Below are 17,181 nucleotides of genomic sequence, written 5' to 3'. Positions count from 1 at the left end.
TATCTTTGACATTCTGACATGGCAAAATATTTCATTGGATGGAAACCATTCTCAACTCTTCTTGAACTGATCATCTAGCTTTTGGATTATGCAGATCTTTTCCTCATTTTTTCCCCTGTTGCCTCCTCTTAGTTATTCCATGATGACATTGCTTATGCTCATCATGTTTTAGAAATGCAATGATTTGTTCCACTTAAAAGTTTCTCCCTGAATAGGTTTTGTTTCTTTGCCTTTCTTTAGATGTTGGTTTTGTCCTTGGTCCTCCACTCTCCTTGGTACACTGATATCCCTGAAGATTCTATCTACTCCCATGTTCTAACTGCAACATGCATGCTGTATCAGTTTCCTAGGGCTGTCATAACAAAATATTAAAACAACAGCAATTCATTGTCTCACAGATCTGGAAGGTAGAAGTCTAAACTCAAGGGGTCGGCAAGGCCGTGCTCCCTCTAGCACTCTGGGTAGAATCCTTCCTTGCCTCTTCTAGCTTCCGGTGGTGGCCAGCAATCCTTGGCGTTCCTTGGCTTGTGGCTGCACCTGTCCAATCTTTGCCTCTCTCTTTATATGATCTTCTCTTTGTGTGTCTTCACGTCATCTTCCCTCTGTGTGTGTCTGTGCCCAAATGTCCCCTTTGTATAAGGACACTAGTTATTTTATTAGCTCCACCCTCATGACCTCATCTTGACTTGATTAAATCTGAAAATACTCTATTTTTAAATAAGATCACACTCTAAGGTACTGGGAGTTAGGACTTCAACAGTTCTTTTTCTAGGGGCACAATTCAGCCCATGACACATGCTTATGTCTGCCAATGAATCTCTTGAGTCTAGGGCTCTCTTCTAAGTGCCAGACCCAACTATGAAAAGAGGAGCTGCAAGTTTTCGAGGTCTTGCTATATCCCAGACACTGTTTATGCACCTTACATGCATCGTCTTATTTAATCCACACAGCACCGCATAAAGTAGGCATTCTTATCCTTATTTTGGCGATGAGAAAACCAAAGAACAGCAAGATCAAGTAACTTCCCAGATCCCAGAGTTAGTAAATGGCACTGTTTAGAACTCAAGTGTTGTGACCCCCGACAAAGGACTCTTGACCCTAAGTTCTACATGGGTCCACTGGGCTGTCCAGTGGGAGTCCCTACAGGTGTCTCAAACACAGAATGAACTGAACCAAAATCACCGATCTTAAAAAATTTCTTTCTACATTTGTTAACAGCCACCGAGTCACACATGCTAAGTCTAAGCTATTATCAATTCCATTTTCTTCTCTTTGGTTTTCAAGAAAGACAGGTAAATCATTACCATTGTAGAAATGTAAAGATTAAGCGCTGAGCAACACAGTAAACTGTTTTGAACATGCCCTTCCCCTTCCTTCTTTCCTTAAGTCTCCTTTGAAAGGGCCATTTCAGAATCTCTGCAACAATGTAACAAACTTATTCCATCGTTCCATTTGCTTGTATTCTCCCCTGGGTATTTTTGACAGTGTGTCATAGGAACAAGAATGCAGACTAGTGTCAGACAGAACTGGGTTAGACTCCTAGCTCTCCTGATTATTGGCTGGGACTTCTTGGGCAATTAGCTTTGCTAGTTTTAGTTTCTTTATCAGTTAAAGCAAGAATAACAAACAGTACCTACACCATAGGGTGGTTGTGGGGTTTAAATGAGATAATACCTTTTTTACAGGGTGCATGGCCAAGTGCCTGACAATTGCGTGCACTCAACAGATGGCAGCCGTCATCATTTCTGTTTTTATGATTTCAGTCACACATATAACCCAATAGCGGTTTCCTCAATCACTATTCAGCTCATAGTCTAAAAACGTAATTAACTTTGACTTTAGGATTTACGTCTTAGTTGGTTTGGTTTGTTTAGTTGCCGGACTTCGCCCAGCAGGATTTAAACAGAAGCTTACAGAAACATACTCCCCAATGTGGACGTAGTGGGGGTGATCCTTGGGAGAGTTTTGTGACGCGACAAAGTAAAATGAAGAAATGTGTAGTTTTGCCAACAAGTTCTTTACGCATAAATGAGCACAGGCCTGGGAACTGGCTCTGGTCTTCCCGACCCGTGCATGTGTCCCTGGGGAAGCTGTATCAACTCTCTAGGGCTCACTTTTCTCACGTTTAAAAGGAGAGATTTGTGACAGTTAATTTTATGCGTCAACTTGACTGGATCATGGGACACCCAGATATTTGGTCAAACCTGCTATTTCTGTGTGTGTCTGGATATTTCTGGCTGTGATGGCCTTCCCAGAAGAGACTAGCATTTGAATTGGTAAAGCAGAGTACCCCCCTCTCTGTGGGTGGGCATCATCCAATCCACTGAGGGCCCGAACAGAACAAAAACGTGGAAGAGAGAGGATTCACCCCCTCTGCCTGACTTCAGGAGCTGGGACGTTGATCTCCTGCCATCAGCTCTCTGGACCTCAGGCCTTCAGATGCAGACGAAATCTCCACCACTGGCTCTCGTGGGTCTCCAGTTTGCAGAGGGCAGACTGTGGAATTTCCCTCAGCCTCCATAATCACATGAGCCAATTCCTCATAATAAATCTATCTATCTATCTATCTATCTATCTATACAAAGGTGGGGGGGGAGATTAATTGTTTCTGTTTCTTTGAAGAACCTAATACAAAGTTGAACTAAGATCATCAAGAAGCTTGCAGCTCCTGTGATGCTGTGATTCCTACCGAGTAGATCTAGATGACCACTCACTCTATAAACGCGCAGTGGCTGGTCCCTGCACACGGGCCGTGAGCTTGATGCTTTGTCTGCTGATTAAGAATGCAAAGACATAATCACCACCTCACGAAGCTGACACACTAATAGAATAGACAGGCTTACAAATAACTAACTCTAATAAGATGAAAACAATACGTCGGCCATCTGGGCCTCGTCAGAGAGTATATTCTTCTATTACTTATTGTTCATCTGCTTTCAAAGCGCAGCTTAGAGATGTCATTTTTAGGGCAGATCGTGTGAAAGCTATGGAAGCCCTCTGCCACTCTGAGAACTCAAAATCCTGACTTTACATTAAACCAGACTAGCAAAGACTCATCGGGGATATGCTCTCCACTTGCCCTGAGCTGTCCTCTAACGTAATTCACTTTGTTCATGGAGGATGTTACAAGAAACAGACTGGCGAAATATCGTGCCGCAACTGGGGCAGGAAGGTGGTCACGTCTACAGCCTCAGTGAATCCCAAATGTAAAGTCCAAGGATCCTGCTTTTAGGATTCTACACTAGGCAAAATGTTGCCTTCCCTGTGAAACTTCTCTTTAAAAATAGGAATTACTTCCCCAAATGACTCTTGTCAGTTTGGCTGCCAGGAAGCTCAAAGCCATACTGGAAGCTTTGTGACAGCATCTCAGCCAAGCTTGTGGTCCAAATGGCTGCATTCTTCCTTCATGTGATCTTGGTTTTCCATTAATATTTTTAATTGCCTTAGTTCTGATCCCTAATTGCTACTTGATCAGTAGTCTGGGTCATATGTTTATCAGTGGTTTAGTTGACAAGGCATCTCAAATCTGTCGTGGAATTAAACGGTATTATCCATATTTAAGCAAGTATTTGAATGTATTATAGAATATAATATGAAACAAAATAAAATGTGGTAATAAAAAATCTGGTAAGATGTTGTAAGAGAGCAATTAAGTTGCCGAAAGATCAGGATGGCTTCCTAGACAGGGTGGATTTCAAAGATGCCTTGAAGAATAAGAAGGATTTCTTAGCAGAGAAAGGAGGAAGGGCATTCCATCCGAGGGAACAGCATGGATGAAGACACTGGGTTGTGACAATGAAGCGTATGAGTAGAGCCATGTGACTAAAGGGCAGCATATGGCAGAGGAAAATGGCGGAGGCTACAAAGGGATTTAGGAATCGTATCATGAGGGGAACAAAGGAAGCTTTTCTTGACCAGTCATATTTATATTCATCTTGTCCCTAAGATGTTTTGAAACACTTGTCTGAATCACTCATTTGGGCTCTTAATCACACAGCCTCCTGCCATGAACTACTTACTAAATGTGGACGGGCCTTATCTACTTCTGACAGACTTTGGTCACTTCCTCTGTGACTAGTATAAGATCAACAAGTACTCAGTGAATACTTCATGAAGTGAGTAGGAGTTACCCAGCATGTAGGGCCTCAGTAGGACACAGTACAAGTAGTTCTAGTGGGTTTGGGGGCCAAAAAGAGCGGGGTTTAGGTCACATAAGAACTTTTATTCACGGTGACTGGAACACAGTAAGTCCTCAGTGAATGAATGAAAGCATGAATGAATGGAGACAGTGAACCAGTGATGAGATGAATGTGGTGACTCTTCATCTCTGAGACTTCTGACAACCATGAGTGTTTGTGCTCAAGGTGGATATTTAGAAAATAAAACTAGAAATGTTTGAAAAGCCTAATGCTTTAGCATTCATTTTTAGGGAATAAAAATGGAGAAAAAGAAAAATCTTTCAAAATGATGTTAGCTGCTAAAACCAGAGGCCCTGTTGCATCTCGGTCAGCATTTTGCAACTTTTAAGAAAAGTGGATGAAGACCGTGCCTTCCTCTTGGTTAGCGCTCCTGGTTAGCACATCGCTGAGGACACTAAAATATAACAGTGACTGCCAGAGGCACAGCAGGCACAGGGAGGGGCAGCATCCCTGATGGCAGGTTCTTCATGAGACATCATGAAACTGACATTCTTTAGAACACATTAGTTCCATTGTGCCATGGAAGCCATTGTTTCTAAACATTGATCCATGTCCACAGCCTTGGTGAGGCAGAATTGGAAATAGCTGGAAGTCAGCTTCCCCAGTTGTACCCACCTTGTCTTGGGTTGTTGAAAGGAACACAGTAAAGTGGATCCAGACCTCGTTCTGTGCCTGATCCAGTTTGTCAAAATGGAGCTCAGAGCTGACACCAACCAGTGAAGCTGAGGGGCTTCCTCAGCTCTCACACTCTATCTAGTGCCTTCAAGGTCCTGGATTTTCCTGTGGGTGCCTTGACACATGGCCTTTACAGAATATATTGTGCCAACCAACGACAGGTCCTAAAAGTACAGGTTAAGAGAGAAGCTCTAAGAAGTCCAAGTTCCTTCCTACCAAATGTGTGTCTTCATTTTTTGGAATGTCAATGTGACACTGGTAGCTATTTTTTATCCTTCTTTTTTGACCACTCCCCTCTTCTAAAAGTGACATATCATGCCTTTCTTAAAAATAATTCAAGTGTATTAAAGTAAAATTTATTTGATGTCTTTTAACTAGATTAAAGCTTCTCAAATCTATTCATTACGCATGAAAATCACCTGAGGAGCATGTTAATAACATAGAATCCTCAGACTCACACCTGGACTCAGAATATTTGGAAATGTGCATTTTTAAATCACGAGTTTCTCAGGTAATCAATGCAAGTGATTCTGACCATCCTTTGCGAAACATTTTCCAGTCAACCTTTAAAGAGCCATTTAACTAGGTCACACTTCCCGGGCCCCTCTTATTAAGATCAATTTCACTGAATGACACTTTGATCTACCAAGTGTAAGAAACAGCCCAACTCCATAAAATGCAGCTCTAGATATACAGATAGGCACAGCAAATAGATAACAGACAGACAGACAGATAGATGTATAGATATAGATAGAAAGATGACAGATAGAAAATACATAGGTAGATAGATAGATAGATGAAAAGTTAGACAGACAAAGATAGACAGATGAGATTTATTGTGCAGCCAACACACTTTGGGATGGAGAGGCAGAGTCAACAATCTTGCCAGGACAACAGGCATATGCCGGGGTTTCCCAGAATGCCTGGTGGACCTGCTGGTTGAGTGCGTTTCTCGTGACTTCCTCTGTTCTCCTCCTACATTTGTCTGTAGATTCAGAGTTAATAGCTGGGCCATCCTTCCCACATTAGCTTTCTTTTTATCCTATGGACACTGCATCATGTAATGGATTGAGGCATCCCCTTCATGGTGCCTGCCGACACTTTGGAGCCAAATAACACCCACCTTCGCGATTGTGCGGGATTTAAGTTTGCATTTAAAAAAGTGTATATATATGTAAACCTCACTCCTGGTTTCACAGTCTCCGTTAAGTTCTTACTTTAGCCCATGCTCCTAATTCATTTTTAAAATGCTTCTACCTTGCATCTTTGCGCATATTTGTGTGAGCTTTCTTAAATCCATTCTGAGATAAGGAGGCACTGTCAATATATTAAATGGAGATATATATTTATTCATTAGGGATATTCTATGGGTTTCTTTATAGCTGTTGAGTTAACTGAAGATAGAGAGTCTCAAAACTGAGTCCCTGGTACAAGAACCCAATCTGAACATAGACCACGCCTCCAAGTCCCATTTTCTCGCCTCGCAAGTCCACATATCAATTTTCTGGTCACTGTGCATCTGGACCATTTGCAGGTTTAGAAGAACATCAGTGTGTAGTTGATTGACGGTGCAAACGCTTATAGATAATTACTGTTTTATAAATTCAGCTATCTTTATGATTTTATGAGTGTCGATCAAAGTGTTTAACCAGCAGGAACTATATGAACCAGGCGGAACCAGGTTTGGAGAATTCTATCTATGTATGCAGAGCAGTCCAGGCCCATAACGTGCCTGAGTGAGGTGCCCGGATCCTAGTGCTAGGGCTGAAGGTACAGATGCAGTAGCTGACAGAGCTGGTCCTGCAAGCTCATGGCTGTATTGAGGAATTATCTGGATTACGCAATGCAACCATATCTGTGTGTGTGTGTGTGTGTGTGTGTGTGCGCGCGTGTGCATGTGTGCGTGTGTTCATCTGTGTGTCTGTGTTTGAGCACAAATATATAAAGCTTGACCAATAACTGAAAGACTCACAGCTTGCAAAATCAGCCACCACTAGCTCTCTTACAAACACTATTAACTGAATAACTGCCTCCTTTGGCATGAAGCAACCAGAGGAGGGAACAGCTGAAAGAGGACTTTCTTCAGGAGATGAAACCAGCCTTTTCACAAAAATTTCATATGAGCCAGTCTGCGTAACCATCCTTCCACCCATCCAACTGACATTTAGTGAGCATCTACTGTAAATCAGAAATGGTGGATGCTCCGACTTGATTCAATTGGTTCTTTGCCTCTTCCCCATGTAAACATCTCTCCTGTTTTCTAAACATTTTACTTAATGTAAAAAGTCTCAAATCTGGCCCTATTAGAAAGGGTATTGATGACGTCAAAGCATATTGATGGCATGACAGAAATATGACTTCATCAGTGAAAGGACGTAAGTGGCACCAGGCATTACCCCCCGGGTCTCTGATCCTATGAGGAACCAAGACAAGAATCTTCAATGCAGGCCTTTCCTCAGATTGATTCTCTCATCTCAGAGAACTGAAAACTTTATTTTGCTTAAACTGAAGAAATTACATGACTAAGGAGGAAGGGAAAGGGTGAGATGGGTTTGAGTGGGTATCCTTTGGGTTTCTACCTCATCCTGTTCATATCCAGCCAGTGTCTGAGGCAACAGCATCCCAGCCCTCCCACCCCTCCCCAGACACATCCTTGTTCTCAGGCCTGTTTTGGGTACCACACATCCAGGATAGGCACCTTGGACATCTGCATTTCCATATTTTTTCCTGTTCAACAGGAACTGCCTCCTGTTCTAAGGCACAGCAACAAGTGACAGGTCTCGAGTATGTAGCTCAGTTGCCATGTTCAAACCAAACCTATGGCTTCTGCATAAATGTCAACTGCCTTTCAATAAACATCAAGCCCAGTTTTGTCCCTCCCATAAGGCACACATGAGACTTGATCTCCGCTGTCTCCTATAAAAGTCTTACAACGTGCTTCCAGATCAGGCACGGCTCCAAAGGATGATCCTTTCATACCTAATTGCATCAAATCAGCTTCATACAGTTTGCTGAGAGGCACACAGTGACAACCATGAAGAGAGACCCGGGCCACGAATCCAAGGCAGATGTTCGCCAAGTACTCGCACTCTGAACTCTCCTGTTCAGAGGTGATCCAAGTCCACTGGACGCGATCTCATACAGAATAAGGGGCGGGGGCTGATTCATACCATGGAGGGGATTCGAACCTGTGAGCCATCACACTACCCAGAGATGAATTTAGGTGACCCCAGAGCAAGGGAGAATCAAGTTTTCACAAACTTCACCCATGCATACCTTTCATCACTTTAGCAATGAGGAGCGGCCCTCCAATGCAAGGCCTCCTTTCCTCCGTTCTTCCCTTAGTTAATATTCATAATCACCTAATGCATGCCAGACACTGCACTTGGCCATGGAGGTAGGACCTTTGTGGGGCTAACACTCCACTGAGGGAGGAAGATAATAAGCAAACTTTCACAAAAATGACACTATGATGACACATGGCAGTGAATGCAATAACGAAAAATAAGGCAGGCGGGGAATCGAGAGTCCCTGGGTGGAGTGGGGCGTGACATTAGATGGGGGTGCTCAGGAAAGACCTCCCTGAGGAGGTGTTTGCCCAGAGCCCTGACAGAGGACAGCGCTACCTGGAATCAAGGGTTCCAGGCTGAGGTGGCAGCAAGTTCAAGTCCCTGAGGCAGAACCACAGAGTGACCACATGGCCGCCACGAGTGATGGGAGGGAGCCCAGAGAGGCCGCTGTAAGGAGCTAAGATTTAATCCCACACCTAAAGGAAGAGAATGGAGGAGCCAGGCAGACCTGTTTGAATTCTAACTTGGCCTCTTATTAGCTATATGCCCCTGGAAAAGTTAGCTGACCTCTAGGACCATCATTCTCCTCATCAGGGGACTTGTGATAAGCATACCTGTTTCCAAGATTTCATGAGATGATGTCTCCAAATTCCTTCCCAAAATACTGATATGGAGTAAGGCCTCGCTCAGCAGGGACTGTCGTGGCTGCGATATTTTGGGTTTTATGCAGCACATTTCCTCCAAGGAGCCTTAAGGCCTCCCTCCTATTGCCTTGAGTTTTGCTAAATAAATAAGCTCCCGGCATTGTCCTCAAATTCAGAGCTTTTGCCTTGGGTGGGGTCTGAATCTCTTCTGTGGTAAAGCATTGCTCTGGTTCTCGGAATCTGTATTATAGGCCAGTCATAGCTAGAATCTTAGATTTTGAGAACAAGCAATGTATGGCCCCCAACTTTTTATTTTGCCAGATAAGAAAATTTCTTCAAAAAGCCTACCATCTGCTATAAATAGCACTTCATAAAAGAAAGAATATTTAATACCAAATAATCTCAGAGAAAGGGCAATTCCTCCCCAGAAAGCTCATTTTTCATGGATATACTCTCTCTCTCTCTTATTCACACACACACACACACACACACACAGATCAGTAAACATTTCACCATAGGACGATAAACTTCTGCTGGCTTCCATTTACAGTCACTACTCTAGACAACTGAGGGCGATCAATGCCACAGGCAAGTAGAGAAAGTCGAGCAATGCCCTAGGAAGGCATGGTTGGCTGACCGAGCAGAGAGAAGCTTGCGAGCATCTGACCTGCTGGGACGATAACTCTGCGCTCATTTGTGGTCATGTTTGGGGGTGGCATGTGCTTCTCCTCCATGTAGCTGCCATAATTCATCCCGACAGTGTCTGGGCTGCCCACCATCTTCCCGCCTTTTGCCATGCTGCATTCATCGGGCGAGTTCCTGGAGGAGAAGAAGATAAATCCTTCCATTATTGCGGCAACCGAGTATCATACCAAACTGGTGTTCTTGTCATTCACAGAGAGAAGCAAGGAAGGTCAAGGTGGAGGAGACAGAGGCAGAAAGGAGGAGAGAGGAGGAGGGTGAAAAGGTAAATAGAGCGCCTGTTAACGGACTGAATGTTCGGGTCCCCCCAACATTCATATGTTGAAGTGCTAATCCCCAATGTGGTGCTATTTGGAGATGGGCCTTTGGGAGATAATTAAGTTTAGATGAAGTTATGAGGGTGAGGGCAACAAGATGAAATTCGTGTGTTCTTATAAGAAGGAAAAGAGACCAGAGAGTTCTCTCTCTCCGGCACATGAGGACACAGTGAGAACGGGGCCATCTGGACCCAAAGGGAGAGCTCTCGCCAGACACCCACCCTGCTGGCACCTTGATCTTGGACTTGCAGTCTCCAGAACTGTGAGAAATAAAGTCCTGTTGTTTAAGCACCCCCCACCCTAGTCTATTTTGTTATGGCAACCTGAGCTGACCAAGACAGTGCCCATGCTCGGTGAAAGCACGGACCGGACACGTGGGAAACAAAGCTGCCACCTGGCTTCTATTTGTTAAGCCAGCTCCTCCTGAAACTGTCATGTCAAAACTCCATCTGTGACAAGTGATGGGAAACACTTGCCGGGAACAGTGAAGTGCCGTTTTTCTCGCTGTGTGACAGTAAACAGGCCGAGCACGCAGATGTTGGGAGGCGACACGGGGGGCACTCAACAAGGCTTATCCTAGAACAACGTTCCTCTTCAAAACCTCAGAATGAAATCCCCGTGTTGACTTTGAAATCCCTGCAGTCAATCTGTAGATATGGAGCATTGAAGACCCACAATGCTCCAAGCTTGGGTGCAGGCAGGCAGGGCAGAGAAGGGAGCAAGACTTGTGCCCTGGGAGGCAGCCTGAGAGGAGACTCCAGCAGCCCTCTAGAACTGGGAAAGGCGGTGTGAAACTAGCTGTGTGGACGCAGAAAGGACTCCGCGGCTGGACCCCGGGAACACTTCACAGGACTGCTGTTACTAAGGCAGCCATAACCATTCAGATAAAGAAAAAAACTGCCTTTCTAGAAAAATAAAAGAAGTTTTTTTATTAATAAAAAATAAAAGGATAGTTTAAGTGACATTTGAAAGTTACAGGACATGATGAAATCATATCTAACAGGGAAACTCCGAGTAGAAAATCCAGCTTAACCAGGAAGCGGAAAAACATGCCGACACCTTCTTAGATGGTTAGCCCATAGATCATTAACCCAGGATCACTGCAGCTGAGGGGGTCTTGGTAGTTGGGTACATCTTCTAAGGTGGATTTCTCGAAATTGCCTCTCAAGCTCTACCCAATACAGGATTTTTCATACTCTTGGGAAACTACAAAGCTCCACTGGATTTTAGATTTCCACCCCAACGTCTAAGGCCCTAAGAGTTGTGGGCTCCACTCCAATGAGCCTCTCTTTGTCTCATTCACACCTCACTAGTTGGAGCTCTGCAGTCAACCTGCAGAATCATGGAACTATGGCCTGGCATTGACTTGATCGTCAAGTCAGAGAAGGTCAAAAGCACGTGAGGCGGGAGGGTACTCTCTGGGTGGGACACGGCTGAGGTGGGATGGAGAAGGTCATTCCAGACCAAAGGCGTGGCAGGGGTGTGGACAGGAAGGGCAGACCAAAGGCCCAGTGCCCTGGAAAGAGTTTGTTCAGCATCTGGAAACTTTGCAATATAGGTTTGTTCTCAGCATCACTAGCACATGCGTCTGGTGCTCATGGAGGGAGCTTAGGGTTGACAACAAGGAAGGAGCAGATTCGTCTGTGGATGGAGGTTACAGTCAGGATCACCCAGGACTAAGGCCCTACCATGGGCCTGGAAATACATAGCTCTACTTCATAGCATCCTCACAGCTGTACTAACATGAAATAAGTTTAAAAATAATAACCGTCTGAGTTCCCATGGTGCAGATCCTCTATGTTTCCAACACTGCCTCCACATGCATTATTTCCTCTTGATGCTATTTTTCCTGGCTTCAAACATTTATCTCTAAAAGACCCATCCTAATATCAAAACATGAATCTCTTTGCTTGAGACTTAGTTTCCTATTCCTTTGGAAAATTCCATCGGTTGAGTGGAGGGTGTATGTTTTGGTCTATTTGTCTCAAGAAGAGAAGTTACTAGGGAAGAGAGTTAAAGGGATTTGCTTCTTTAGGAAAAAGACTTTAGATGCTACTCAGGTAATGAGCAAAAGTCAAGTAACAACCGTAAAGTCTAGGATGAGCACTGCTCAGATTCATTCATTCACTCATCCATTTAGGGTATGTTTATTGAGCGCCTGCTGTGTACCATGCACCGTAAATTCTTTCTTCTCCAGCTAGGCAGTTAATCACTAAAAAGTTAAAGGTCAAAGAGATGTATAGAATTATAGATTTAGGGGACATTAGGGAATACAGACCCTTCACACCAACTCTTTCATTGTCTTTTAATTCTTAATAGTGAGCTCTAGGCGTGGATCACAACACTTTTCCTATGGCATTAAAATGGATCCTTCATCAAATCTAGAAAAAGGATGAGCTATTAAATTGCATTTTACCAGAGGGTTCCAAAAATGAGTGGAAGTATTTAAAATAGGAGAAGTTTTCAATAAAGTTACTTTGTTTTCATCTTATAACCAGAAGACAAAAATTCACCTCAAGCTTTCCTATTCCAGCTTTCATTGCAAAAAACAGCAACATGAGACCATCAGACCCTGTTTTCAAAAGCTGTACCTTCAGAACAATGAAAAAGAAAGTCTTTTTTCCATTGTATTTTGTTTTAGCTTCAGAGGAAGATGGAGTGGAACCATGTTTTTGATCATTTCAAACAGGTTTTGTAAGAAAGGTAAGGAAATTCCAACCCTAAAGAAGAGAGAGGGTCACCTCAGAGGGTCAATCCCGATATGCAGGATTTAAAGCAGGTTTTCAACGAAAAAAGGGGCCTTTGGTTCTAGTCTCACTTTTCAGATATTTCCTCTTGTTTATTCTCTTGGAAATGTTAACTGTGAAAGAGTAACGTCTATAGGTGTGGGCCCCGTTCTGAGAGCTCACAGTGATCAGTCCTCCCAACAGCCCGGGGCAGCAGGCGCTGGCATCCTCTCCACTTTTCAGAGGTGGAAACCAAGGACCCAAGAGAAGGGACTTGCTGCAGGTCCCAGAGCCGGCAGGAGGTAGAGCTGAGCCTTGAGCTGGGCAGCCTGAACTCACTGTCCAGGCTTCCAGCCCCCACACAGAACGCCTCCACAGAGCAAAGGTAAGCTGCTATCCCTTACAGGGCAAATAGACCTTCATTTCAGAAAGGCATCAGGAACTCTCCAGCCCCCAGCTTACTCTGGTTTACGGTATGCATTGCAATACATACATCATTCCTATTCTAGGACGCCATCCCGACCCCGGGGACTATTCATTCCCCAGCACCTCAGGTGTGTGACAACCCCAGGAAATGGATAAAAAGATGTAAGTGAAAAATAGAGGCAACTCCTGGAGAAGAAATTCTTTTCAGGGGCATCCATTTAGACGCTGCTTTATTTAAGAAAAAGAAACCTAACATGATTCAGAGAATTGAAAAGTGTGTATTTGAAAGCCACACAATAATACATTTTCAGCTCTTCGCCCAGGTGTGACAGGAAAAGATCCCCACGGAGGAAATCTGTCTCCTTGTTTACTGCACTGCAGCCCCCCATCCTTGCGCATTGCAAGGCTTACAAGTCATCAGGGAGCCACTTTCCACAAGTTGCTTGGTGTTCCACCTGCCCAAGCACTGCCTAGAATGGAGGGTCCCGAGTTCTCTACTCTAACATGATGAGGATTGGGACATTCAATGCATTGCTTTCAAAATGCACAAAGCAAAGAGCATCCCTTTAAATACTGTATTCTTAGTATTTGCATATGCGTTTTCTACCAGTTCCTGAGAAAACTGTACAGCAATTCATTAGATGCTTGCTAAATGGATAATCATTTGGTGAATAGGAAATGTCTCTATCTTATTATTTGGGGCATACATTTCTTTATTGCAAATAAACACAGTTCAAGATATTTCTCTCGAAAACTCTTTCTTTTAAGGGCATACAAAAGTTATTATGCAAATCAAAACCACAAGGAAATATCACCTCACACCTGTCAGGATGGCTATTATAGAAAAACAAAAGCTAACAAGTGTTGGTGAGGATGTAGAGAAATTGGAACGTTTGCATACTGTTGGCGGGAATGCAAAATGGTACAGCTGCAATGGAAAACAATATGGACGTTCCTTGAAAAATTTAAAAAAGAACAACCATATGATCGAGCAATCCCTCTAATGTATATTTATCCAGAAGAATTGAAACCAGGATCTCAAAGAGCTATTAGCTGTCCTGTTTTCATTACAGTACTATTCACAACAGTCAAGATGTGGAAACAACCTAAATGTCCATCGATGAATGAATGGATAAAGAAAATGTGGTACATAAATACAACAGAATACTATTCTCCTTAAAAAGAAGAAAATTCTGCAATATATGATAACATGGATGAACCCCGAGGACATTATGCTGAGAACCCTGAGACAATTCGTCAGCCACAGAAGGACAAATCTTGCATGATTCTCCCTTACATGAGGCATCTAAAATAATCAAATTCAGAGAATCAAAGAGTGGAATGGTGATTGCCAGGAGCTGGGGGAGGGAGAAATGGGGAGTGACTAATCAACATGCACAAAGTTTCAGTCAAGCAAGATAAAAAAAGCCCTAGAGATTTGCCGTACAACATGGCACCTTTGTCAACAATAATGTATTGTACACTTAAAAAGTTGTTGAAAGCGTAGATCTCATGTTGTGTTCTTACCACAATAAAATGAAATAAATAAGAAATGATTGTGTCTTAACCATATTATCAAATTCTATTTGTTACCCACAAAACACTGGTCTTGACAATCTCACATAACACGTGGCATCCCAGGGAGAGGGAAGAGGAGCTGGGGGCACGGCTGGTTACCTCTGCTCACGGCAGGTGGAGCTCCACACTGGGCTGAGGGCGCCCCAGAGGGGAAGGCTGGTTCGGGAGGAATAATTTTGCCAAGGCATCAGACAACTGCTGGGGTGCCAAAAACTTGGGCGTGTCACTCCCCAACTCCCTTGCCACACCCTTGGGGCCACACAACTCAGGAGTTTGGCCTCTGCAGCAATCTCACAGATTTCCATGGAATTTGGGCATAAGTTGTAGTCACTCCAGGGAATACAGAAATAGTACAAAAAGACCCCTCAACCTTCGTGATGAAAAAGATGGGGTGCTGGCGCCCTTCTCCTGACAACTGGAGATACATACCCAATTAAGTTGGTTTGCTGAGCATCAATTAACTAATCACTCTTAAACAGCATTTAGAGAATTAAATTCCAGTGAGTCAAGAACATGAGCACTGAATTCTTAAAACATACTAATATTTTGAATTAACGGGGAAAGGAAATGGCAAAGAATATCAAAGACATTGGGAATTTTACTAAATTTACATTGAGATGAGAAGTCAGACACGTTGTCCAATCTGATTGCGTTGTCATCTGGTTACAGAATCAGAGAGCTGGAGGAAACCCAATCGCAAGTTCCCGGGCATGACTCTCCAGAAGCTTCTTGAGTGAACAAGTGTTTAGCTTATGTTACCGTCTTTCTAAGGAGGAGATTCCATCACTTTCCTCTGCAACTCCAGAGTTATATTTATGTGCATGTGGGGTGGTTTTGAATATATTTTATTCCCTTACCCTTCCTTAAATGTCGTGAAGTCTGAGGCGGATTACAAAAATGCGCACAAGATAAAATGATAACATAAATAATCAAAGGAATGGAAGTGAATGGAATATAAGGGCAGAAAAGTAACTAATCAAGAGATGAAATCAGCACACTGAATAAGCTTACTATTTACAGTTGTGAGAGGTAGGACATCAATTGATCTCTGAGCTTCCCACTAGCCAAAGCAAAGAAGCAAGTGCGTCTTGTTACAATTCAAGGTGTCAAGAAGATAAAAATGAACCAGTTATTCAACAGAAGCAAAGTTTTTCCTGGGCTGAGACTTGAGAGCAGTTTCTCTCGTGGCCTCTCCTGAAGACAACTGGGTGACGTAGCAAGCAGTAGCCCTCCCGTACACAGCATCCCATAACAGATCTAAGAACGTTCCGCTCAGCGCCAGGAGGGGCTGGCGACAAAGCAGGGGCAACAAGCACACAGCTCTCAGCTGCTTCAGCCACGGAAATCGAGAGACTGTGTCCTCAGCCAGTCCTCCATATTTGCCGTTTCTTGACACTGCTTTTGGAAAGAACTGGCCCACCAGAGACATCAGTGCAGAAATATAAAAAATAAATGCATAATTAAAAAACAAAAGATCTTGAAAGATGGAATGCTCTGTATTCCAGTTTCCACAATCTTCTAATTTCTGTGTTTTAAATTCAAATTTGAGAGCACCTAAGGCATTGTGAGCAAACAATTATTTGCAGACCTTATTTGATTCATCTTCTATCCAGTATTGGACTGTTTACTCAGGCTAGGGATGGCTCTCTACTCTTCTCATGTATTTACATTAGAGTAGATAAATGGCTAAAGCATTTAAAATGGTGCCCAGCACACGATAAACGTCACGTCTTGGCTGTTATTATTCATTTCACCCACACATCAACTCCGCGAGGTCAACACCAACAAGCAGCAGCAAGGTGACAGGTGAAGAGCACAGAGGTTGCATGGACACCGTGCCCAAGGTTACACAGCCAGCAGTGCAAGAGCTGGGATTGGAGCCTAGACAGTTGGAGTCCTGAGTCCAAGTCCTTGACCACCACACTACAGGATCTCACCGCTGACTCCACACAGGTAGCCTCTTTCACAGACATAAAACATAATGCATGGACTCTCAGAAGACTCAGTCTCATCACTACTGGGTACTTTCAGAAGAAAATCCCAGGAGTGGCCCTGGGGACAGCCATGGAGAGAGCTGCAGATGTGAATGGGGTAGGAGCAGCCATGTGCAGACAAACGCAGAGGCTCCAGGGAGCTGAAGATGGCCATGTTATTTTGCACATACATACGAATTTTGATGTCTGGTTAAAAAAAAAATTGGTCAGTTCAATTTATAGTTGAATGTCATACACTCCTCCCCCAAAACGTCCCTGAGGTGCTCAGCATGGTGCACACTCTGCATAGATGATGGGTGAACACGCACGAGTGTAAGAAGAAATCAGAAGAGACACTCTCGTGCTAAGAGTGCAGAGTGGGAATAAGTCCGACTCAGGGCGTGGGCCTGAGAAGAGAGAGAATCGAGGACAGGGACAGAAGGAGACCACTGGGAAAGTAGTCAATCTAATCTTCTAAGATTAAGTGGAAAACAACCCAAGACAAAAGCTTCATTTAGCTGCTTCCATACATAATACCTTTTTTTGCAAAGGAGTAATGTGCCTGTAAAAAGACAGCGAGAAATTAAAATTAGGGCTTTGGTTTCTGAAAAACAAAATAAACTTGGCATCTGACCTTGGTTTCTCACATCA

At 43.6% G+C, this 17,181-nt stretch overlaps 1 protein-coding gene across 4 annotated transcripts in view; it reads right to left on the bottom strand.

Annotated features, from left to right (window-relative positions):
• Nucleotides 1-17,181, bottom strand: part of LOC124234361 (transcriptional regulator ERG) — a 257,281-nt gene that overhangs the window by 32,778 nt on the left and 207,322 nt on the right. For all 4 annotated transcript variants that reach the window (XM_046651707.1, XM_046651704.1, XM_046651705.1 and 1 more), the window contains one exon: nucleotides 9,476-9,627. In XM_046651707.1, the coding sequence (XP_046507663.1) occupies nucleotides 9,476-9,627 (152 nt within the window). The remainder of the gene's footprint in view (nucleotides 1-9,475; nucleotides 9,628-17,181) is intronic.

Source organism: Equus quagga, unplaced genomic scaffold (genome assembly GCF_021613505.1).
Source record: "Equus quagga isolate Etosha38 unplaced genomic scaffold, UCLA_HA_Equagga_1.0 73442_RagTag, whole genome shotgun sequence".
Taxonomy (NCBI): domain Eukaryota; kingdom Metazoa; phylum Chordata; class Mammalia; order Perissodactyla; family Equidae; genus Equus; species Equus quagga.
This window is presented reverse-complemented; position numbering and strand designations above follow the sequence as displayed.